We start from the raw sequence: 27167 nt of genomic DNA, 5'->3' as shown, positions 1-27167 counted from the left end.
CAGTGGGACAGATTCCCTAGCTACATGAATCCTGGGAGATCTCATGGAAGAATATTCCTGAGCACCATCAAACCGAAAGATGCACGTCCCCTAGAGACTTGATCCAATTTGTAATGAGTGATAAAGGTATGAGGAGAAGATCACATGGCTGTAGTTGAGTGCACTTTCACTGGATGTGGAAGGTGAAGCCCTTTTGAGTTGTATATAAAGGTAATGCAATATCTGAGCCATTTTGCTAAGGTAACCTTGGTAACTGGATTATCTAAGGAAAGCGAAGAAAAGGCAACAAATAGATGGTCAGATTTTCTGAAATCCTTGGTTCTATAAAGTTATCTATGTATGTCTAATAAATGTAGACAATATTCCCCTTTACTGGAGAAATTAGAAAAGAAGACTTGCAGTTGCAATGTCTGGTTGATACTGACTTCTGAAACTACTTTTGGCAAAAATGAGGGTTTAGTTCTGAGGGAAACTCTGTCTTTGTCAAAAATTATGTAGGGAGGTTTACAGGATAAGGCTTGAATTTCGGAAACTCTTCTCGCAAAGGTGATAGCTACTAAAAATAAAGTTTTCCAAGTCAGAAATTTTAAGTCACATGTAGCTGATGGCTCAAAAGAGGAAGTGTTAGAGCCTGTAGAATGATCAGTAAATCCCATGGAAATATGGACTCCTTGAAAGGAGGCCTCATAAGGATGCCCTTCAAAAAGGCTTTACAAAGCGTATGTGACATAAGTGATGAACCACTGAAACCAGTATGGAAATTTGATATGGCAGCCACATGGACTCTAATGGTAGAGGCAGAAGAGCCAGTTTTATAAAGGCCAGCTAAAAAATCTAATACTTTATGTACTGGGACTGTAGAAGGATCTAGAACTTTGGCAAGAGCCCATCTAGCAAACCTTTTCCACTTACCTTGATACAGTTTCCTAGTAGAAAGTTTGTGATGGGCCACAATGATTTGGCGGACACAGGAGGAAATGAGGGAATGCCTGGCAATCATGGGAATTGAAGAAGCCATGCAGTGAGCTGGAAATGTTGGAGATTCAGATGAATCATTCCTTCCTGGTGAGATAATAGATCTGGAGCTGGGACCAGAATCCAAGGTTTCTGAAGTAGATGAGGCCAAATGAAGGGAAACCAAACCTGCCGAGGCCAGAACGGGGCAATGAGAATTATTGCATTTTCCAACCTCTTGGCTTTCTTTAGAAATTGGGATATCAGGGGAATCACATGAAAGTGTGATAAGAGACTTAGGGACACAGGTGGACAGTGGTCTCACCTTCGATAACCACATCGCCACAAGTGTCAGGAAATCCTTCTATGTGGCAAACCTCATCACTAAGGGCTTTTCATCCAGAAAAAAGGAGGTCATTGTCCCACTGTACTCATCCCTCATTAGACCCATTATAGAATACAACGCCCAGTTTGGTATGTACCTCTCAAGACATCTGCAACAACTGGAAAGGCCGCAGAAATACCCCACTAAAAGAATCACAGGCCTAAAGCAGATGCCCTACGCTGACCACCTTAAAAAACTCCAGCTAAACTCTGTCGCATATCGTCTACTCAGAGGCGATCTCTGCTTAACATACAAGGCCATGTCAAATCCAGAGCTGTTGGACATGCTACACTTAAAGAAATCGCAATCCCTCAGAGCCACACGCTCCAGGGATCTAAACCTGGTCATCACAATAAACAAAACATGCTGAAGGGATAGGTTCCTGACCCAGAGACTCCCCAGACTCTGGAATAGATTGCCCATACATGTCAAGCAGAGTGCCTCTTTGGCCCTCTTCAAAAGGAACCTTGACGATTGGATGGGAGAAAGGAAATTCACCCTGGGGATCACATCAGTCTCCCTGCTAGACAGGGGTCCAGGGAAGTAAACAGTGTGGGAAGAAATATCCAGGGAATTGTTATGGCTAGGCTTGTATAGGCCCTAGGGCTGATAGCCTAGTACCAACCTATGAACCTAAGACATAGAGGAGATGGGGGGGGGGGGGCAGTCCTGGAGAAGAGTGTTTTTGGTGACTCCCCCAGAGGGGGGATCAGGGCAAAGTAACTGCTCCACTTGTTGAGGGGGGGGGCACAAACAGATTACAGCAAGGTTGGCCACAGTGACGGAAGATACTTTCTGTCACCATAGGATTGAGAGACCACTCGTGAGGCATAAGAATGGATCTGCTCAATTTGTCCGCAATCATGTTGGAGCTCCCTGGAATGTGCATTGTCGCTAGAAAGTGTTTGGAAGAAATCACTCATTGCCAAACTCTGAGGGGTTCTTAACACAAAGGGCATGATTTGGTTCTTCCTGGTTTGTTGACATACTGGACTACTGACATGTTGTCCGTCTGAATTGCTACTGTTGCTAGAGGGAGGGCATCTTGAAATGCTTGCAACGCTAACAGCACTGCCCTCATCTATAGAATACTGATGCACAAGTTGACCTCCCATTGGGACCAAGTGTTTTGGACTGTCCTTCCCAGATAATGCCCCCCACCCCCACCCTATCTGAGAGGCATCTGTGGTCACTATGGTTTGGGTTGAGGAAGGATGAATGGTAGGCTCATGAGAATGTCATTGGAGTGTAGCCACCAGGCCAGATCTTGCTTGCAGCGATTGGCAATCAGGATGGGATGAGACACTGGTTAATCTATCAGGGACCTCTGGGAAGCTAGTAGCCACTGTAAAAGCTGCATGTGATATCTCACTAATGAGACCAGAATGACGGAGGTTGCCATCGAGCCTAATGCTTGAAGGACTAGTCTGGCTGGAGCAGTTTTGCACCTGATGATTTGGCTGACCAGGGATCTGATCCTTTGTAGCCTTTCCTTTGGAAGAGAAGCAGTTCCTGTAATTATGTCTAACAAGGCTTCAATGAATTCTAGATGGTGTGATGGATGTAGATTCGACTTTTTGTGATTTACAGATATGCACAGAGACGGAGAGTGTAGTCTCTTGCTCGTTCCGACGCCTGGTGGTAGCGGTGAGGAGCCAGTCATCGAGGTATAGAAATATTCAAAAAATTCGCAGTCTGAGGTGAACTGCTACCCCTGCCATGCATTTGGTGAACACCCTGGGGGCAGAGGTGCGACCAAAGGGCAGCTACCTGAATTGGAAATGACTGGCTCCCAGCCGAAAGCACAGGAACCTCTTTGAGCGTTTGTCCATCCTTATGTGGTAATACGCATCCTGGAGGTCTACAGAGTACATCCAATTATCTTTTTTTCCATAAAAGGAAGAATAAACTGTACAAAGACCATCCGAAATTTGGTTTGCTATATTGCCTTGTTGAACTGGCTGAGATCCAGAATGGGTCTCCAGTCCCCTGTTTTTTTTGGGTACTAAAAAGAACCTTGAGTAAACCCTGGATCCTATTTGGTCTGGTGGGACTTTCTGGATGACTCTCTCATTGAGCAGTTTTTGAATTTCTGCTAATGCTGCTGCCATGTGATTGGGTGGAACATCCGGAAGCCTTTTTTGGATTTTTGGGGTTCTGGAAAGTGGAATTTTGTAACCTCTGGAAATGATTCCCTGCACCCATTTGTCTGAAGTTATCTGTTGACAGACAAGTACGTGTAGGGACAGTCATCTCCTGACTGCCTCCAGAGGAAGGCAATTGGACCTCCATTCAGCAGTGCTGGCAGAAAGTACAAGAGTAGGAATTTCTGGATCCCTGGTTCTGCAGGCTACTTCTGCTTGTAGGGCAGTGTCTTCCATTACTTCCCCCTCTGTCCCAGAGAAGTCCTTGCCACATGAATCCCGGAAGGGCCCTTGGGATTTTGTGAACCATAGTCTCCCACTTCTCTGGTTCCTGGAGTAAGGACATTGAGGAGTCGAGAAACAAACGCCTATGGCAGAAAGTCTTCCCATCTTTTTCACATCTAGCTAGGGTGTCTTTTACCTTAGGACCAAAAAGGGAGGATCTGTCAAATGGAGCGATGACAAATTACACTTTAAATGGATCTGCAAAGTCACATAAGCCCATTCAGAAGTGCCTTCTTATGGCTATGCCTGAGCCCGCCACACTTGTCAGCCCTTCAGCTACATGGGCAATGAGCCTCATGGATGAATTAGAAATTGCTTCAAGGGTGGCAAACTGTGAGGCCACTTAGTCCCGTACCCCTTCACCCATTGCTCCTGAGAGGGTATCTGAAAGCTTTTTAATTAGAACCCTCTGCAACCTAGTAAAATGTGCCATGTAGTTCAATGCACTTCCCAAACCTATCCATCGTCCTAGATTCCTTGTTAGGAGGATAGATTGTTGAACTTTCCTCAGCAAGTTCCTTTCTTGGTGGCTTCTGCTCTCACCATGGTGTCCACAGGTATCCCTTTGGTCCAGTGCTGCTCTTCTTTTGGGGTGGAAAGGATCCTGTCAGGTCTCTTGGGGATTGGTTTGATGGAGTCAGGCATCTTCCACACCCGCTGAGCAATTAGTTTAATAAGCTCATCAGCAAATGGAGGAATACAGGAGGTAGAGGGGGTTGGGCATGAAAACCCTTCAAGAATACCAACTCCTCTGAGGAAGGTTGGATGGAAGACCAGCCACCTCTCTGTTTCAGGATTTCTGGGATATCTCCAAAGGAAACATCATCAGGATGTGACCTGGGGAACCTTCCACTTCATCAGGTATCTTCGGTGTATGACTCCTTCAGGGAGTCTATGTGCTTCCTCTTGCACTTTTTCTTTGCAGGTACTTCCTCGGGGGGGGGGGGGTGCTCTGAGGAAGTGTCCACAGAGGAAACCACTAAGGAGGGTATTACTGGGGGTTTTGTGACCAATGGGGGCTCTGGTTGAGAGGATGTAAAGGTCTGTCCCAAAAGGGATGGCAAAGACTGAGTCCCCAATGGACAAGGTCTTCTCCATGATTCAGAAAGCTGCCCCCTCCCCCCATAGAGGGTTGAGAGCCCAGAACCAAAACAGACTCCTTTAGAACCAAGGTCCCAACCCACAATGAAGAAGCTACCCCCGAAATCAAAGCCTGTGAATGCCGAAGCACCAGGGGGCCATGGAAGGCTCCAAAATAAATGAAGTAGCTTCATATACCTCAGAACCAGCGAGGGATCTCAACCCCAGGAGACCCCCAGTGCTGAAAGCCCAAAGACGCTCAAGGCAACCCTCAGTTCTGGAGAAGATGCTGCTTTCGGAACAGAGACAGTCAAAGCCGGGAATGTCAGAACCATGGGCTCCAATGACTTAACTGGAGTTGGATGAGGAGGAACTGTTGGTGCTGAAACTGGGCTGGTCCTGGTGCCAGTCTGGCTAGGAACCAAAGGCAATCCCCTCGTCATAAGGAGCTGATCCACCAGTCTCGATGTCTGATTCAGAGAGACTCCCAGTGGATCGGACCAAGTCAGTCGAATGAGACCTGGGGGGTCTCAGATCAAGGAAGGGGCTTGGTGGTCTGTCCTTGAATGGGTCAATAGATGGTGAATATATTGATCTTGGAACCACAATTATTTTAGGCTCCTCATGCACCGAGAAATCTTTTGGTGCTGGGGCATTAGAACTCGGTTCCATAGTTTTTGTAGGTACCGATTCTTTTTTACCATTCGATGCCGAGGAACTGTTCGACACAGAAGGTTGTTTTGATAATTTTCTAGGTGGTTCCAAGGAACTAGGAACTGACAAAGGTCTCTTTGATGAAGATGACAACAAAGAAGAACTGGCTTCTGTTTTGGACCCAGAAATGGCCTCTCTGAAATCTCCTTTCAACAAACCTTTAAGGATAAGTTTGTTTCTCCATTCACTGAGTGTCCTAGCAGAGAACCTGTGGCATATAGAGCAATCTTCTTGTAAACCTTTCCTAAACAATACACACACCACACATGCCCTTCCAAACTGGGCATTTTCCGATCACATTTCTGGTACCTTTTAAACCCGGAGGTGCCCTTAGAAGATTTAGCTGTGGATTCAGACTTTTCAGCCATCGTAGAGATGTACGTACACACAGACACACACACACACACACACACACACACACACACACACACACACACACAGAGACACAGAGACACTGAGACACAGAGACACACACACACAGACAGAGACACACACACACAGAGACACACACACACAGACAGAGACACACACACACAGACAGAGACACACACAGAGACAGACACACACAGACACACACAGAGACACACACACAGAGACACACACAGAGACACACACACACACAGAGACACACACACACAGAGACACACACACACAGAGACACACGCACACAGAGACACACGCACACACAGAGACACACGCACACACAGAGACACACACAGAGACAGAGACACACACAGAGACACACACACAGAGACAAACAGAGACAGAGACAGACACACAGACACACACACAGACACAGACACACACACACACAGACACACAGACACACACACACACACACACACACACACACACACACACACACACACACACACACACACACACACACACACACACAGTAGGTTTTAATAAGAGGGAAATTAGAAGAAAAGGAATTGGAAAAACACCAATGATGGTGAACAAGGCTACCTGGAAAGGTAAAAACAGGTACCAACAATGGTACACAAAAGAACTACCAACAGTAGTAAGATATAGCAGAAACAAAGATACACACATGCACGTTAAGAAAATGACAGGAGCGGGTAGAAAGAAAGAAAGATACTATCAATAGAAAGAGCTAACAAGTAGAGTAAAGATATTTTTTAAAGAAGAAACTTACTTTAAGAAGCCAAAGCTCGAGGGCAGTAGTATGTGTCTGACACATGGAGCGGCAAACGAGATCTGAGGTAATTTAAAGAGGAGCATTATGGGTAGAGCCTAGCTCGAGAGTTTGGATGGCGCGAGCTGAAGTAAACTGCTGAGTCGGTTCCAAGGCTTGAAACAGGGTTCCAGTGTCAAGGATGATGTGACATATATTTAAGCTTACTGGAAGGACTCATCCTTGAACCCAATACCATACTCATGGGTGACTTCAATTACCCCACTACTAACTGGGAATCATGTATGACACCAAACATATAGGTATAGACAAACCTGGATTTTGCAAACAGAAACTCCCTGGACCAGACTGTCAATATACTGACCAGGGGCACAAACATATTGGATCTGGTCCTCACTAATATGAGACAGCACTGCACACTCTTTAGTGTAATATCCTCTCTAGCGATATCAAACCATAAAAAGGTCTGCTTTGAAGTAAAAATAAAACCAATAATCCCACCTAACCCTGGAATATTCAGGAAATACTTTAAGGCTAACTTCCTAATGTTATGTGATAACCTGGCAAAATTTTAAGCCCCCCTAAACCCTAAGAACACTGATGCCTATGTGAAACTGTTCAGAAAAACTCTATACAAGCATGTTAACAGCTGCACAGAGGCAGCTGTACCCACCAGGAATAAATACAGAACTAACTAAAAAAACAAGCCAAACTGGTGGAATCCCAACATCAACAGGCTGTATAACAGAAGCAAGGAAATCATGAAAAAAGGTTCTACCAAAGCCAAATGAGGAAAAATTGGCCTCCCGGACCGATAACTTCAATGCATTCCTTATCTTTGTCCACAGTCTCAAAGGCAATACACAATTCTGCACATACCTCACTGTTAATCGTGACATCTATACTGAGCCAGAAAATATAGCAAACCTATCTAATGGCTAATTCAGTTCTAACTTTACCCTGCTTTCCATAGCCCCCCCCCCCCCCAGGAAATACCATAAAATATAACTCCCCCTATTACCACTACAGGACAGGTCCTCAATACTCTCTCTAAGGCCAAGAACACAGCATAAACGGGCCCCGACAATATCCCAGGCTGTCTTCTAAATAACATGAAACTTAACCTATCAGGCCCTCTTGAAGTCTTACTATTCTCATATAAAATGCCATTTAAATGATCGATAATGACACGGGAATCTTGCAAACACTGGAACAAACCCAGTTTGGCTTTGTCAAGGAATGGTCATGCCTATTCAACCTAGCTGACTTCTTTAAGAAGGCTGTCAAAGCTATGTTTGATGACAAAACAGTTCACATTGCCTATCTTGACATGACCAAGACATCTGACACAATATTCCCCACAGGCATTGTTAAACTGAAGCTCTTAAGTATAAACCCTTACATTACCTGGTGGATAGCCAGCTGGGTCACAGACAGGACCCAGGAAGTTAGAACTGGGGAGTTCACTACTACAAAGAGGTCAGTCACCAGTGAAGTCTTTGTCCTGGGACAGCTTCTTTTTGCCACCTACTTCTCTGAAGTCATGATCAGTATCAAGGCCCTCTGGCTGACCAGATTTGTAGACAACTGCAAATTAGGAGCAGTCACAGAATCCCCCACCCACACCAATGTTCTCCAAGAATGGCTGACACAAACAAATTACTGGTGTCAGAGCAGCAGACTAAAACTAAATGCCAAGAAATGCATAATAGTACCCTTTGGGAAGTCTCATCGGTAGAACTTGAGCATTTTTGTGAATTTTGGGCAACCCATAAGGTTTCAGGAATAATGGAACCTTCCATAAGCATATCATACAATTACGTTTTAACATAAATATATACTTATTAATAACTACATCTCTGATGTTAAAACACAGTTGCTCGTATACACTTGAACCTGTTATACCAGCTATTTATGGGTTGCCCAAAATTCACAAAAATGCTCAAGTTCCACCAATGAGACCTACAAACTCTGGCAACAGAGGGGCAACCACATCTGTTTTTAAACACCTAGAAAAGCAATTGTCTCCTTTTCTAGTACACAGTAATAGTTATATCAAAGATACTAATGCTTTTCTTAGATCATTTTACAGATAGCATAGTACTACTTAATCTGTTAATTTCATCTTTGCAACACTGGATATTAAGTCTCTAGTTATGGTTATTCGCAATGATTATGGCATTGAAGCAATAAGGGAATTTTTGAATGCGCATGGTAGTTTAGCAGGAAGCAAAACAGAATTATTATGCAGAATGTTAGATTTAGTCTAACCAATAACATATTTATAAAAAACAAACAAAAAAAAGAGGCAGAATCAGCAAAACAGTTTGTTTGTTGGACTTGCTGATTCTGCCTCTCTTTTTTGTTTTTTACAGGTTTTCCCAATAATACATTTATATTTAATGAAGAGTTCTTTCATCAGCAACTGAGAGTTGCTATGGGCACCCCAGTTGCTAATACTTATACCAATCTAGTTCTTGCAAACTGGGAGGATAAACACATCTATAATGGTCATTTAATGTCCACCTTTAAGGATCTATATTTAAAATATTATGTGAGATTTGTTGATGATATACTGTTAGTTTGGATGGGTAGGGTTGCCCAATTAGAAACCTTCATTATGGAACTACACAACACTACTAATTTTCTTATTTTTGATTTGAAACATTCTAATAAACAAATTGATTTTTTAGATGTAACCCTTATATTAAAAGAAAGTCATAAAGACACCACCATACATAGGAAGAATGTTCAAACGACGAGATTTTTACATTATGATAGCATGCATCCTAGATCTGTATACAAAAGTATTATGAAGATTCAGTTTATCAGGGCAAGTAGGCTCGATACCAGTAATGAACAGTTTCTATCTGAACTTTCTAAAATGTCCATAGATTTTCAGCTAAGGAGCTATAATTAATCAGGCTAAAGTAAATGCACTTGCTGAATGTGACACTTTTGCAACACCTGTTTTTTTCAGATAGAAGTGATGTACCTATGCATACCAAATGCACTGGTAATTATGTTAGGTATGTTATGAAATATAACAATCATATTCCTATGACAAGAGATATAATTTGTAAGAATTGGGCCATATGACAATCATAGTTCATAGTTCATAGATTAGTACTAAGCTAACTGCCCTTGCAAGCCATTTTAAGCCTAGCCAATTATCCCTTGTGAGACTCTAACCCTGCACTTTGTGTTTGTAAGGCAAACACCTTAACCATTAGGCCACCCTCCCAATCCCTGTGCCATGTGATGTTCTCTAAATGGTATTTATTACTGGTTTATTTGGTTTTTCATTATTCTGAAGAAGTCAGCTGATTTATGCAGACAAAAGCATTCAATAAAATTCTTTGGTCGAGTTTGGGAAGACGTCTCTGGTTTTGGTTTTGTTTGGACTACACAGAACTTCATAGCCAAATAAACATATTTACTTTTCCAGTTTCTGCTTGTAGTGGTCCTTTAAAAAAAAAAAACAGAACATAAGTAAGCAAGCCCCCTTCTGAAAATACATTACCACTTTAAGATGTCTCATGACACTTCTTCTTGCCACTGGACTGAACATGTCTCATGAAACATATTCTTGAAACTGGAATGAACTAGTGACAACCAGTTAATTTAGTTCCGATTTGCATGACGTAATTTACAAGGAGGGGTTGTACCCACATTACTCTACTTATAAACATAACTGGGGAGGGTTGAAGCCCACATTATTGGACATATTGTTAAAATCACACATCTCAATTGTTTCCAGTTTTGCAGGCTGTTCCAGATTCTGTTTTGTTTCTCACAAATCATGGGATATTACAGCTCTATTTATTTTATTTTACTGAAGTTTGTTAACTGGACTACAGCTCTGATCCACATGAACCACTTTTTTGTCCAACCAAAATATATACAGAAATCAACAGCAAAACAATACTGTAAAGCTTTGCAAATAAAGTGACATGAAAGAAGTACTACACATATACAGAATGTAATGAAATGGTTCTAACTCAGACAACATCATCCCAACTGCTCCCTTTTGGTACATAAAATACTTGCAGTTAATTAGATAATGAAAGAAATAGGAGTAGTTGTAAAATGAGGATAAGAAAGTGAGGACTGTGGGATAAGGAACTGAGGAAGTTAAGAAATACAACATAAAAGTCATATAAAGATAAGACACTCAAAGTATTAATATCGATGTTGAGAAAACCATTCATGACTGCAATGCACTATTCAATCTCTGAGTATAAAAACAGTTAAACTTTTTTTATTAAAATATGCTCATAGCTCTGAATGAAATCTGAGAAATATTAAATGTCGTTTAAACCTGGATGTCAGAGATGCCATACTTTTGAGTCCTATAAGAGAAAATTATTATGGAGAACAATGAACCATGCACAAGTTGTGTCCAAAAATGCAGACGCTGGTGTTATATCACTACAAGGGCATAGGCATATCCATTAAGTTTTTTTTTTAATTCCACTTAAGGTAAAAAAAAAAAAACTCAGTGATCTACCATAAAAGCAAAAATTCACAAGGGAAGTAGCAAAAACAGAAGGCAAAATCATGAACATTACAATTAATAAAACATGACTTTCGTATCCATCTACATTTCAAATTCAGAAATTAGACAAACAGGAAATAAACCTCGCTTCACTTTCAGTAGAGAGAGTAATTTGAAATTACACTTGCGTTACAAATATTTGATGTTTAGACAAACTTCTGTCCCTGATCTGAAAATTAAAGGTACGATCCCATATCATAATTGTTCCGTTTGCAATACTATTAATGTACAGACCACCTTTGTACATCCCATCACAAAGAGTATTTTCAGTTTTGAAGTTTTTGCCACTTGCTCTACTGATAAAATAGTCTATGGGCTAACTATGTAAAATGTAAACATTTTTACATCAGGAAAACTAATCAAAACTTGAAATAAAGAATACAGTCACATCTTTATGAAATAAGAAAAGTAGACAGTGCTGCTTTATTTAAATATATTATGACTTAAGGTAGTAACCACAGTTTTAAATTTAGGGTTATACAGAAACTATATGATAATGTCAGAGGTGGAGATACAGGTATTAGAACTAAAATGGCTGGGTACAGGTGGATTAAATTACTTTAGGGCAGACAAGCCACCTGGATTAAATGTAAAAAGTAGTATAAAACCTGTTCTGAAAATTTAGGAAGGACTTTTTATGAATTTTTGTTGAATTTTTCATGTTTTTCCGGGTGTCTATGTTACTTTAGATGATGTCATATTTTTAACTGGTTAATTACTAATGGCTGGCAATTAGTTTTTGTATATACAGTTTCACTGCAGTTGTACATTTGTTGTAGCATTGACTAAGAGGGTTTTTTTACTGAAAAGCTTTGTTGTTTTATTCTGCATTTTATTAAAGTTTTGACAATTGAGCCCTGTGTTTGTTTTCTCTTAGTATATATTTCAGCAATGGTGCGTGAGGAAAATCAGATCATCTTGCTTTAAAGATGCAACTGCAAGCTTTTTAAGTCACTGTTTTTGTATTGCCATCACAGTTCATTTTTCAACAATGGGTGTATGGCATACACCGCACTTCTGGTTCTAGAGATAAAATCCTGTCCTCAAACCAAATTTTTACCATTAATATCCAGTACATACCAAACATTTTTCGCTGGAAAAAAGTGATTGTTCAGCTTCCTCTTTTATTCTCAATGTATGTAATGTCAATCAGCATGTTTCTAAATTACTGGCTCTTCTACAAGACCTTCATTGTGTTGGGAATATTTTTTCAAACTCGCATCACCTAATAAACCAATCTTTTCAAATATTTTAATTATCTTTATGTAATAACAGTATACATCATGAAGAAATCTGATTTAGTTCCCCTTTTCTGTTCAACTCTCTCTCTCTCTCTAGACTTTCATCCTCAGCTTTTAAAGTGATAGCAAGCAATGACCTTCTCGCAAGCAATGACCTTCTCTTAACTCTCAACAACCTCTGCTTGACTACCTCATTTACACATCTGAAATTCACTTTCTTCTTTACTGGTATTTAATCAAACTTTGAGTCTCTATAAGAGAGAGCCTTTAGTAAATGCAGTGGATGTACACATTTTGCTACTACAAATATATTAACAGCCACTTTTTTTTTCTTTTCTACAAAATGTATTTGCAATTGGTGCTCCCTCTGCCCAATATAATGGGGTAATAAAATAACATTTTTAATCAATGTTTAAAGCATGTTGCAAACCAAATTAATTAACTAACACTTCTATAAATTCAGCAAAATACTCTCTATTCCCTGCACAAATCATAAGGCATTAATGCAACATCCATAAAAAACATGTTATCCCTTAAAAAAAAAAAATATATATATATATATATATATATATATATATATATATATATTTATTTTTTAATTGAAACAAGCCTGTAGGGGTACTGGATTCAGGTTGAGTGAATGACAACCATGATCCCAAATGCCAGCTTGGCAAAAATATATAAATATTATCAAAATCTGTAGCAGTGAAACCCGGATTAAGGTTTTGCAGACAGTCAAGGTCCCTACACCCAGCACATGGGAAAACGTCCCCTAAACGTAAATATACCCACTCTAAGGTCATACAACATTAGAGAACAGGGAAAACTCCATTACTGAAATTACTTTCAGCAAATATTTTCACAGCCTGCATTCTGAGAACATGCTTATCAACAGACTGATAGTTTTCCAGGTGTAACATTTTTTGGTTAAGAAAAATTATCTAGAAAAAAAAATTAATAAGTGTGAAACAAAATGAAATAATGTTGTTACTAGTCATTCTCCCAAATAAGGAACTGTTGTTTGCAGCCCAAAACACTAATTACAGGTATTAAAAAAAAAAAAAAAAACTTTAGCCCATTAGCATTTTAACTACTACTTTAATTGAGGTACTCTGTCCAAGAAACAGGCTGTTAACCAATCAAGACACCACAACTTAACAGCACATTGAAGTAAGATGGCCAGAAAAACTGCAACTCTGTAACAAAAAGACTGGCAGATGAATAGATCTTCCTGTTTTTAAGCTTTTCTGAATATGAATTAAGCTTTTACAGATTTTAGGAATACAAGGAAAAACAGGTTCTCATGCTTCTTCAATAAATGTTAATGATTCTCTGACAAAACTTTACCTACTTTTCTGCCAATATACTATGGTTTGTAGATTTTTATATCAGTAGCAATCCGGCAATGCTACAGCTATAACTCCAGTTTGATTAAAAGCAACATTTTACATCTAACCTGAATGACTACTTGGTCAGAAGGTGAGGAATATGAAGTGCTTGGCCTGCCTTCCAGCCTATTTTTTCTTCCAGTAATAAGTTCTCTAATATCTTGCATTTCCTTAAAGTAGGATGACCAAACTGCGGTGGTGGTGCTGCAGTAGCGCTGTCGCCTCACAGTAAGACGTTGTCCTGTTCGATTCTCAGCTAAAAGCATCTTCTGTGTGGAGACATGTGTAAATGGGCGTACCTTCATTGAAGGTTGTACATTAGGGCTGGCAACTCAGTACATAAAAATCTATTGCCAATCATTAGCGGACCGGAGTTCTGCTGTGGCGACCCCTAACCTAAAGCCGAAAAATACAACAACAACAAGGATGACCAAATCTCCTGCACACAAAGCAGTACTTAAAGTAGGAAAGCCTAAAACATGGCAAGAACTTAGCATATTACTGCTTGCAAACTGAAAGGCATGTTGCCTGTACTACACCAGGAGTGGTAGTTATGCATGCAGCAGCCATGTTATGTGCTTCCAGTACATTTATACACTGTAATCACAGTGAAACTTAACTGTACTGCTAAACACTACATTCAACTGCATGAGTAAACTGCAAAAATGTTTTACAATTACATTAAACTAAAAAGCTAAAAAAAGAAGTTGTGCACTTACCATAACATTCCATGTGAGCTGTTTATCTCGCCTTTATTCTCACTGATGGGTCCGGAGCCAATCCTCGGCTCCGACACGGCCAATAGCAAAGCTCAAGGTTTGCCAGTAGCTGGAGACCAAGCCCCTTATCCCACAATGCACTGCTGGAATTACCTCAGATCTTGTTTGCTGCATATATATATATATATATACATATATATATATATATATATATATATATATATATATATATATACACATATACCTTTACCCTACTCTAAAAGGAAAACACTTTCCAAAGGAAAGAAGTACTGAGGAGCCAGGATAGTACTAGCCTCTAAGTCTACTGTCAGCCAGGAGGGGGAAGGAGGGAGGGATGTGAGAATAAAGGCGAGAAACAACTCACATGAAACGTTATAGTAAGTACATAATTTCTTTACGTGAAGTTGTTAAATCTCGCCGTTTATTCTCACTGATGGGTAGCGTCCCTAACACCCTCAATCTTGGGTGGCTCATGGAAGTACGTTTTTCAGTACCGTGGAACCAAAGGAAGACCTGTCCCTGGAAGCCTCATCTACTTTGTAATGTGTGATAAAGGTATGAGGCTTAGACCACGTGGCTGCAGCGCAAATATTGTCAAGGGGCAATTTAGCTTGAAAGGCAGAAGACATAGAAACGGCTCTGGCAGAATGAGCCTTAGGTTTGTGTGTCAAAGGCATGTTAGCATTTGCATAAACAAAGGATATACAATCTGATAACCATTTAGATAAAGCTGTTTTAGCCACTGGATTACCTTTTCTGGCTTCTGAAAGGGATACAAAAAGTTGATCTGATTTTCTAATATCCTTAGTTCTGTCAAGATAAAATCTAAGCTGTCTGTGTACATCAAGTTTGTGCAGCATGTATTCCAATTTGTTAGAGTTGTTCAGAAAAAAGACCGGCAGCTCAATGACCTGATTGATATTGGATTCAGAAAAGACTTTAGGCAAAAATGAGGGGTTTGTTCTGAGAGATACTCTTATCAGCATGGAAAATCAGGTACGGTGGTCTGACAGATAATGCTTGAAGTTCTGACACTCTGCGGGCAGAAGTAATGGCCACTAGAAAAATAGTTTTCCAGGATAAATATTTGAGGTCACAAGAAGATGCTGGTTCAAAAGGGGGGAGAATAATTTGAGACAGCATAAAGTTCAAATTCCAGGGAGAATAAGGAATTTTGACAGGAGGTCTCATGTGAAGAACACATTTAAAAAAAGTTTTAGATAACTTATGGCCCATAACGTTCGAGCCATCGAATCCAAGGTGGAAATTTGAGATGGCGGCTAACTGGACTCTAACTGTAGCAGCTGCTGCCCCTTCCTTAAAAATCTTTGTCAGAAATTCTAAAATGGATGATAGCGGAGCTCGGAAAGGGTCAATTTTCTGTGTGTTGGCCCAAATTGAGAACCTTTTCCACTTACTGCAGTATAATCTTCTGGTGGATGGCTTGTGAGAAGACAAAGAGAATTTGTCTTGTACCTTCTGAAATTGAATGAAGCTTGGCAATTAGGGGAAGTGGATTAGCCAAGCAGTCAGCTTCAGGGACTGCAGGGAAGGATGAAGGTCCCCTGACGTGTGCATCAGAAGGTCCGGAACTGGGTCCAGGATCCATAGATCTTCCAACAGGTGATGGTGGAGAAATGGGAATCAAACCTGACAAGGCCAGTAGAGGGCTATGAGAATGACAGTACTTCTCAGCGATTTTGCTTTCTGTAAAACTCTGGGTATCAATGGAAAGGGTGGGAATGCATAAAGGAGACCCGGGGGGGGGCCAATTGTGTACAAGTGCATCTCTCGGAGGAGACCCGGGGGGCCAATTGTGTACGAGTGCATATCTCGGAGGATGTCCCGGAGGTGGTATTAGGGCAAAGTAGCTTCTGCATTTTGAATTCATGTGGCTGGCAAAGAGGTCGCAGCAAGGATGGCCCCATTTGCAGAAAATCAACTCCGCAACCTGTTGTTTGAGACACCACTCGTGAGGGAGCAATATCATCCTGCTTAGCTTGTCCACTATCACGCTGGATTTTCCCAGGATGTGCATTGCTAACAGAAAACCCTGGGACGAAACAGCCCATTGCCAGACCCTGAGGGCTTCTCGACAAAGGGGGTAAGACATGTTTCCACCTGCTTGTTCAAGTACCAGACTACTGACATGTTGTCCGTCTGAATTGCAATAGTCCCTAGAGGAAGACAGTCCAGAAAGTACTGCAACGCCAGAAGTACCGCTCTCAGCTCCAGAACACTGATATGCAGATGTGACTTTTGATCTATCCATGTGCCTTGGGCAGTCTTTCCCCTGAAAATGCCCCCCCCCCCCACCGTATCAGGGAAGCATCCGTGGTCACAGTGGCTACTGGGGGGGACAACAAAGGGTTTTCCGATTGTGACATGAAGAGACGTCAACCACCACCGAAGGTCTCTCTTGCAGGTATCCGTGATGAGAATTATGTGGTGCATCGGCAATTTCTGGTAAGACCACTGAGCAAAGAGGAGCCATTGAAGGATTCACATATGCATCCTTGCGAGTGGTAAGGCCAGGACTGCAGCTGCCATCAAACCTAGCACCTGCTGCTGTAGCTTTGTTCTTTGACACCAATGAGTTGATGTGTTGGTGAAGAAGTGAGACTCTCTCAATTGGAAGACAGAGTGGTGGTTGAGGTGTCTAACTCTGCTCCTATAAAAACAGTATGCTGCGATGGCTATAAGGCAGACTTTTCGAAGTTGACTGTAATGCCTAATTGATGGCAGAGTGTATTGTGTTGCCTGAGTCAACTGATGCCTGGTGGTAGTAGTGAAGAGCCAATCATCTAGGTATGGAAACACCTGGAATCCTAGACGCCTCAGGTGAGCCGTGACCACTGCCATGCATTTGGTGAACACTCTGGGGGCTGTAGTGAGACCAAAGGGCAGGGCTCGAAACTGGTAATGATTGGCTCCCAGCTGGAAACACAGGTGATCCCTGGAGCGTCTGTTCATCTTTATGTGATAGTACGCATCCTTGAGATCTATGGAGCACATCCAATTGCCTTTCCCTAGGAAGGGAAGAATGGACTGAAGCATGACCATTTGGAACTTCTCTTTCTTTACGAACTGATAGAGTCTGCTGAGGTCCAAGATAGGTCTCCAGTCCCATTTTTTTGGTACCAAAAAGAATCTTGAGTAAGTTCCAAATCCAACTTGGTCTGCTGCGACTGGTTGGATGACTCTTTTTTCTAGCAATTTGTGGACCTCTATGACTGCTTGCTCCCTGAGACTGGGTGGAACATCTGGGATTCTGTATACAGGAGTGGGAGGAGTAGAGAATGGTATGAAATATCCTCTGGAAATAATGCTTTGTACCCAAGTATCCGATGTTATGTTTAGCCAGGCTTCTGGGTACAAAGATAAGCGACCCCCGACTGCCTCCAGAGCCAGACAGCCGGGCCTCCCTTCAGGGGTGCTGGTACGGCTGACCAGAGAACTGTCTTCTGTCGCCCTGTTGCTGCGGACCCCCTCTGCCGTGCGAGTGGAGTCTTCCATTATAACCCCCTCCTCTGCCTCTAGAGGGGGTTTCTCCACGTGTGTCTTGGAAGGTTACCTGTGCTTTTCTGAACCACATTTGTCCGCCCTTATGGCCCTTGGGGATACGGCCAAGTAGGGGTAGAAAAACGGACTCCAACGGCAGATAGGGTCTTGCCTTCCTGCTCACACCTGGTTAATGTTTCCTTTACTTTAGGCCCAAATAGTGATGAGCCATCAAATGGAGTGTTAATAAAGGAAAACTTAAAGGGCTCTGCAAAGGAACAGAGACTCATCCAGGCTTGTCTCCGCACAGCAATGCTTGAACTAGTGGCTCTACTCGAACCATCAGCTGCATATGATATGAGACGCATGGACGAGTTCACAATCGAATTTAGGGTAGCAAGCTGTGTGTTGACTTTGTCGGCCACCCCTGCAGCTACCATACCCTGAAGAGCATCTCCTAGCTCTTTCAGGAGATCTCTTTGGAGTCTCATGAAATGGGTTAAGTAGTTTAGCGATCGAAGAGAAAAGGTCACTGAACTAAACATGCATTTCCCATATCTATCCATGATCCTACACTCTCTATTAGGAGGATGGATAGATGTGGAAGTTTCAGACACTTCCTTTTTGGTGGCTGCAGCTACCGCCATGGCATCAACAGGCATTCCCTTGGTTAAAAAGGCTTTGTCCACTGGGGCAGAGATAAACCTGTTTGGCTTCCAAGGGACAGGTTCCATGGCCTCCGGTGACTCCCACGCCTTACGAGAGATGAGATCCATGAGTTCATTGTCAGGCGGAGACACCCAAGAAGTGGAAGGTTGAGACCCAAAAGCCTTTAAGAGTACTGACTCATCCTCAGTAAGGGTTTTGGACTGCCAACCGGCCCTCTGATTCAGGATCTCTAATATCTCTGCAAAGGAGATATCCTCAAGAGGGGGATCGAGGGGACCCTTCTGACTCATCCAGGTCAGTGTCAGATGTCAAAGACTCCTGTGGAGAGTCCAAGTGCCTACTCTTGCACAATCTCTTCCTGGGTACCTCCTCAGTTGGGGGATCTGGGGAGGTCTCGGAAGAGCAGGGGATGCCCTGTGGGGGTACTTGAGGCTCAGGGTCCCTACGATTCACAAGGGGACCAGTAGATGAAGAAGCGGACACAGGAACTTGAGGGGAGAGGGAAGGCCGAACCGATGCTGACGATGTCTTAGGAGACATGACTCTCCTCATGGTGTCGAAGGCGCCATGGCTCTGACGAGAACGGGTAGATGGACCCGAATGGACCGTCTGATCCTCCCACACCAAAACCATAGGCTCTGAGCCTGAGGTAGGAGCCGAGCTCATCCGAGCCGAAGCCCCAAGAGGAAGAGTCAGCACCAACATATCAGTCCGACTATCCTCCCCGGACCCGACAGGAGAACGTCGGCTCCTAGCATCCTCGGTCAGCGCCGAGGACGTCCGAGTAGATGGAACTGATAACCCCGGTGCGGGTCTCGGTTCCGAGGGTTCGACAATCATCGGTTCCAGATACTTTGGCTCCGAGGGTCCAGTACAGCTCGGAAGAGGAGTAGTCAAATCTGGTTCAATGGTCTTCGGCTCCGACGAAGTGGTCGGTGCCAACAACAATTTAGCAAGTCCTGGTGCCCTTAAAAGCTTCTGCACTAGCCGATCCATATCCAAATCAGAAAGGCTGACCGAAGACTTAGAGGAATGCACCGAAGGTGCTGAATGGAGCAGAGCAAATGAGGGGACCTCGGAGACTGGCTCCAAGACTGGGAGCTGGCTCTGAACCAAAGGGACACTCGGTTCCGAAAGCTGTGGAGCAGATGACCCTGTACCCTCTGATCTCTTTGCCCTCTTGGTCTGTTTGGAATCAGAAAACTTCGAAGATTTTGACGAAGTGCTGGCACTTTCCTGGCTACCCAGCACTTCAGAAAAGGAATGCTGCAGTAACCCCCTATCTACAAGTTTTCTCTTCCTTTCTAAGAGAACCCTCGATGAAAAGGAATGGCATATACTGCAGGTGTCTTGGAGGTGTTTAGCCCCCATACAATAGACACATTGGACATGTCCGTCCTTAACGGACATTTTCTGTCCACAATCTGGACACTTTTTAAACCCCTATTTGGGATGAGATTTCTCTCTCTCATCAGACATTCTTGCAACAGAACACCACAAAAAATACCTGTAAAGGCTAAATACAGGGCTAACTAAGCCCACACTAAGAAAACTAATAACACTTGAAGATAGCAAGACTAAATAGGGCCAAGAAAGGGCCTAACACCAAGAAAACAAAAACTACACACAGGGTAGATCTCTACAAAAAAACTAAACTACTAAACTATTATTATTTTAAACTAGAAACACACTGAACACTAGCAATCACCCAAAAAACTAGAAAAAAATTGTTTTTAAACTTGCGATTTGTCAAAATGGTCCGAGCTAACTGGATCACAGAGATCTCTCTTGACGCGGCAAACTAGATCTGAGGTAATTCCAGCAATGCATTGTGGGATAAGGGGCTTGGTCTCGAGCTACTGGCAAACCTTGAGCTTTGCTATCGGCCGTGTCGGAGCCGAGGATCAGCTCCGAACCCATCAGTGAGAATAAACGGCAAGATTTAACAACTTTACATCAGTTAATTTAGCTTTTCAGTTTAACACGTTTTTTACACATTTATACTGTATACTGCTTCATTTATACAGTGGTAGCTGTACAGGCAGTCTTGTCTCTTTCAGCAAACCATACACAATGGTATTGTTACAATCCAGCTTCACTGCAATGCTGAATAGGCAACACTCAATGATGCACTTAATTAGCTTACATGATCAAAAAATATTTGAATTAAACAAATAAAGCAAAAAATAGGTTCTGTCTGTATAATTTAAAAGACTGTTCACACATATAACTCTAAGAGCACCAAGCAATTGTCCAACCTGTCAGCCCGCAGGAATATGACACCTCATTAATTGAGATGCATTCACACAAAGCACTCCTCAAAATGGAGAACAATCAACATCTGTGCTGTAACGGAGACCTGGTTTGAAGCAGTAGAAAGCACCCCTGCACTACCAGGCTATAACTCTTTCCACACCTTTAGGCCCCAGAACTTGGACCAAAGATCCAAAGGTGGTGGTGTCTCCATATTCATAAAGGACATGCACACCTCTAGACTAGTAGCTCAGCATAATGCATCAGAGATACTTCAGGTACAACTAAAATTGGTTAAGACAGTGATTCAGGTTGTAGCCTGCTATAGGACCCCAACCATAGCCCAAGATTCTCACTCCACGTTCCTAAGCATCCTGGAAAATATTAGGGTCCAACCCAACACCCTTATATTAGGTAATTTCAACTACCCCTCCATTAACTGGGACTTCAACTACCCCTCCATTAACTGGGAAAAATACTCATGCACCAATACACTTGCCCAATGTTTCCTGGAATTCATTAATTCCAATGCCCTGGACAAGCTCATTCTTACCCCAACTAGTGGAAGCAACATCCTTGACCTTGTTATTCCTAGCATGAGTGAGCGTTGCTCTACACCAATAGTCAGTTCCTCCCTGGTCAGATCTGACCACAAACTAATCACCATGGAAATCCACATCTTGCCCACTCCTCCCGCAAAAGTAACCACTATGAAAAACTTCTCCAAAGCAGACTTCACAGCACCCATGCCAATGGAAAACAGATACATGACCACTGAATCATACACCAATGCATTGTACAAACATGTACATAAATGCATGGAACTAGCCATACCCAACAAAACCAAGATGCTCTCCTCCAAAATATGGAAGAAAATATGGTGGTCCCCCACTATCAATAAACTCTACAACAGAAGGAAGAAACTACGGCACAGGAAGTCCCAAGACTGGAAAACCTCCCTTATTAGCCTCAACAAAAAGTTTAAATCTCCCATCAAAACCTCTAAAGCCAACCATGAAGGCAAAATTGTGACAGACATTAAAAACAACCACAAAGCCTTATATAGTTATATCAAGAACCTCCACTGCATTACCCAGATTTGCTCTGAGTTACTGCACAAATGTTACCTCCTATACTGAGCCAACAGACACTGACAATATACTGGCTGACAGATTCTGTGCCAGTTTTACCCCTGTCTCTCCCCCTAAAGGACCAATCACAATACCGGAAGAATGCCAGGCATCCAGCATTAATGCAGCACAGGTTAAAGTTGCTTTGTCCATGGCCAAGAATACAGCTTCCATGGGACCTGACAATATCCCTGGATGTGTTCTAAATGAAATACAAATTGAACTGGCACCACACCTGCGTGCCCTGTTCAATTACAGCCTCACCTCTGGCTTTGTCCCTAATGAATGGCACACTGCCACACTCATCCCTCTACATAAAGGAGGGGTGACTACTAACCCTGGGAACTACCGCCCCATTAGCTTAACGAGTCTGATATGTAAAGCTATGGAGCACATCATAATGGACCTAAATAACAAGGATATAGGGAATCCCCAAATTCTAGATCCCACACAGTTTGGTTTTGTGAAAGATAGATCATGCCTGCTCAACCTGGTTGACTTCTTTGAGTCAGACACCAAGGCTGTGGATGAGGGCAAGATAGTCCATACTGCATACCTCAATCTGGCCAAGGCCTTTGATACCATTCCCCACTCAGGTATTATTGACAGACTCACCAAACTCGGCATCAACCCTTATATCACCAGGTGGGTTGCAAACTGGCTCACAGATAGAACCCACAGTGTAAGAACTGCAGACTCAAGTCGGATTGCCAACCAGTCACAAATGGAGTCTCACAGGGATCTGTCATGAGACCTCTCCTGTTTGGCATCAACTTCTCAGAAGTCCAGGACAACATGGAAGGACTCTGGCTGACCAAGTTCATAGACGACTGCAAGCTGGGGGCTATTATTAACTTCCCAAGTGATGTAGACATCCTACAAAAAGGCCTCACTGAGACCAATGACTGGTGTCTAAAACATGGCCTTAAGCTTAATGCCAAAAAATACATTGTTATCCCCTTTGGGAAAAACTCAGTACCTACAAATTACATCCATGGGAGCCCACTGAATGTTGAAAGCGTTATAAGAGATCTGGGGACCCAGGTTGAATGCAACCTCTCCTTCGACCACCACATTGCCACGGTGGTCAAGAAGTCCTTCTATGTGGCACATCTCATTACCAAGGGTTTTGCATCCAGGAAGAGAGAGGTCATCATCTCACTCTACTCTTCCCTCATTAGACCAATCATAGAGTATAATGCCCCATTTGGCATGTACCTCACTAGACACCTGCAACAGCTGGAAAGGCCACAAAAGTACCTCACAAAGAGAATTCTGGTCCTTAAACACATGGCCTATACAGACAGGCTCAAAAAACCTCCAGCTATTCTCGGTCTCATATGTCTACTAAGAGGCGATCTCCACTTGACTTACAGGGCCATGTCTAACCCTGCTCTGTTCGAAATGCTATGTCTAAAGAAATCCCAATCCCTCTGCACCACACACTCCAGAGACCTCAACCTCATTACTACAATCAACAGAACATGCTGGAGGGACAGGCTTATTACCCAGAGAATGCCTATTCTATGGAATAGGCTCCCCATGCATGTCAAGCAGAGCACCTCACTTGCCCTCTTCAACAGAAATCTTGATGAGTGGATGGGAAATAGGAAGTTCACCCTGGGGATCACTCCAGTGGCTCTACTTGATCGAGGCTGTGGGCACTAACGTCAGGCAGCAAGATGCCAGGGCACCTCTACGAGCTAGGCTTGTAAAGGCTCCAGGGCCATTAGCCTAGTACACACCTATGAACCTATGAAGATGTTAATCATTAAATGCTTTTCAGTTACTTTTCTATGACTTGCCTGACATTTCAAACATATCAGCTCTGACTACCAGTTCTTCAATCAGGTACGTGGTTGGCAGCACAAATGAGTTAACATAGGTATCTGCAAAAAGAATTTGCTTCTAATGAGAGATGCTTTTAAAAGCCATAGTTGATGGTTTAAAATAAGGAATGGAAAATGGCCACAGTTTGAAGTAAGAAAGCCAAAAAATGAAGGCCTGACAGCAATTACTGAAAGCACTATTGAATGGTGAAGAGCTGGTGGGGTCCAGTTGTGTCTGCCAATTAGTTAGAAATCGCTTTGTAATATTGTGATATCCAAGTCATGGATAGCATCAAAAAGCATATGACTTCTTTTGGGTATTGGTATGTTCAAAATCAAACATATATGTAGACTACACATGTGAAGAACTGATCCAGGTCAACTGGACAATAACTTTAAGCACAAGTGTATTGGCAAAAATCATTTCATCTTACTCTTGCACAAGGGTATAAAGTAAACGAATATAAGGAGTTAGGGATACACAGGCTTGAAAATGTACACTCTAAACTAGAATACACATGCAAGTCTCATCTTTTTCATAAAAAGAATACCGCTCAATGCAAGCTGCTAAAAAAGCAGTGATAAACTTAAAGATATAAAATAGCAATTTTACCATGTCCATTCCGGCGCCCTAGTTCATCCTTTTTAAATTCCATTCCCCCACTGGGTACACATTTGTCAGACCACTCATCCCTCAATTTAAGCTCTTCAATTTGCTCATCTGTCAGTCCTTGCATGTTTGGAGGCAGGGTAATACCATGCTCTGCTAGCTCTTCCATTTCTTAAATAATAAAAATGAAAAGATAGTTACATATAAACTCAGCATGATTCAAAAACACTGACATAAAAACATCAGACAGCAAAGAATGACACACTGAGCTCATAGATACCTATAAGCTACAATCCTTTTCAGAAAGCAGGCACTACAAGATAAACAGCCTTGTTGCCCTTCCATGAGGAAAGCAGGACTTGAAAACAAAGAAAGTACTGGGCACAATACACCTCTGGATCTGGGCATAATATCACATATTAATATTGTGATCAAACAAGATCATTTCTAAATTCAAATAACTGCTCCTTTCTGGAGTAGCTGTAACTCTGTACATATTTGTCTTACACAGTACACATCAGGTTAAAATCCATTAAGAAAGGAGTGAAAGCCAGACTGTGCAGAGGGCTAGTACACTGGGAAAAATATATTTTACTCAAACCCATCAGAACTACAGAAGACCTATGTCACTGTGCAACAACTTTAATACTGGCAAGCAGTTTGTATGCAAACACGTAATTCAACAAGGAAAACCATGCTGATGCAATTCAGAAAGTTATACTGTGCACTGAGAACCAGTTGATTTGGTGTTGCAACATAGTTACAGACGCCTAATAACTTTCAAGATGCTCCCGAGTTGCAAGGGCTTCAGTCATTAAATTACTACATGCCAAGCTACCCCTAGAACAGAAAAATCCACCTTCGCACTATAATTTCTACTTCAACCACTCACACCTCACCTTTACCTTTCGTCCCCACCCATACCAAATTCGTATATTCCACCAGCCACTAGTTTTTGCTCCCTCCTTAACTTCCTCTTCCTGCTACAACAAGTACTCTTTATACTCACTTTTCTCAGCCATTTAACATCCAAGTCCCCCAGCAGTCTTTCCTACATTAAACTACTACTCAAAAATCAACAGTCACTATTACTTAACTACTACTACATACCATCTTTTCAATGACCACTTTAGTAACCACTTCAAATTAAAGATTCTTAGCCACCAAATAAAACACCCTTTACTTATACAAAACAAAAAATTGCCTTTAGAAAATCCTACTTACCTCTCTTCTTTTTCAATATGTTTGGGTGGAAGCATAAGCCCCCCCCCCCCAGTCAAACTAAATTAAACATTGTTTCTATGACTATATGGAGTATTTGCAACAAAGTCTCAGAAATGTGTGCCTAAATGTCTCATTACTCTCCAGTCATACAAGCCTTTTCCAAAATTTGTAAGATACCAAACATACCAGATGGTGAAATACTGCTCCTTGGCTACAATATTATCAAAGCAGACCATCCATCACTGGAATATAGAGAACACAGGCTACTGTATTGTGGCTTTGAGGCTACACTCTCTGCATTGTGAATTTCATTCCATCACTGACCCACACTGTACTGGACTCAATGTTCCACTACAATGTATGCTGTAAGTCCATGCCTCATTCCATGAATGGCAGCAGAGACCATTGGCTACTGTGCCATGTGCCCTGCTTTGATGCTGTCTCCCACAGTTCCTTTTGCTATTGTTGCAAACTGTATTGGACTCGGTGCTTCACTGTGCTGCAAAGAGTAATGAAGCCCTGCTCAGTGTGCTATACACCATGTTTTGTATCTCACAACTGTCAGCACTTTGAACAAGATACCTCCAAATCTGTATTTAATACACAAAACAGATGGTCTCTATAAATTGTATTATACACAAGATAAAAGTACTACATTTGTAGTTCTCTGCTATGCAATAACATTACCAGAAGCATACCAAGAGGTTCTGCAGAGAATGCTTAAGGAGCTCTCACCCAAATCTGTTCCATATAAAAGTAAAGTTCACTAAACAAATTAGATGCAATCTGTAACAATAAAAACAGTTAATTTAAGCCTGTGGTAGTGGTGCTGCAGTAGCGTTGTCACCTCACAGCAAGACATTGTCGCATTCGATTCTCAGCTAGAGCATCCTCTGTGTGGAGGCATGCGTGAAAGGGCGTGCCTTCGTTGAAGGTTGTGCATCAGGGCTGGTAACTCGGCACATAAAAATCCACTACCAAACATTAGTAGACCGGAGTTCCGCTGTGGCGACCCCTAACCGGGATAAGCCGAAAGACACAACAACAACAATTTAAGCCATAGCATTCAAGAAATGCTGTACTTTCTAAAACTGCAACCTTTTCATTGATGAAAACACTCAAGCCCGCTTTCAACAGACTGCTTCTGCAAAACAGTGTCTAAATGGCAGCTAATAAGGACCAAGCAAGATATACAGTCAACCAAAAATCTGTTTGCATGTCTTTTAATTCAGTTAAACGGGACAAAAAAATAAACACAAAAAGATTGAGATTCTTTATATATGCATGTTTTTATCAAAGATGA

At 42.2% G+C, this 27167-nt stretch overlaps 1 protein-coding gene across 1 annotated transcript in view; it reads right to left on the bottom strand.

Moving 5' to 3' along the window:
• The window catches only part of CFAP298 (cilia and flagella associated protein 298), a 497670-nt gene extending 472855 nt beyond the window's left edge, over positions 1–24815 (bottom strand). Inside the window, exon 1 of the mRNA XM_044071424.1 lies at positions 24644–24815. Coding sequence (XP_043927359.1) covers positions 24644–24809 — 166 coding nt within the window. The 5' untranslated portion in view covers positions 24810–24815. The remainder of the gene's footprint in view (positions 1–24643) is intronic.
• Positions 24816–27167: the final 2352 nt, after the last annotated feature.

Source organism: Protopterus annectens, chromosome 5.part0, assembly GCF_019279795.1.
Source record: "Protopterus annectens isolate FY-2018-M chromosome 5.part0, PAN1.0, whole genome shotgun sequence".
NCBI classification, from domain to species: Eukaryota; Metazoa; Chordata; order Ceratodontiformes; family Protopteridae; genus Protopterus; species Protopterus annectens.
The sequence above is the reverse complement of the archived record's forward strand: the minus strand, read 5'-3'. Positions and strand labels throughout refer to the sequence as shown.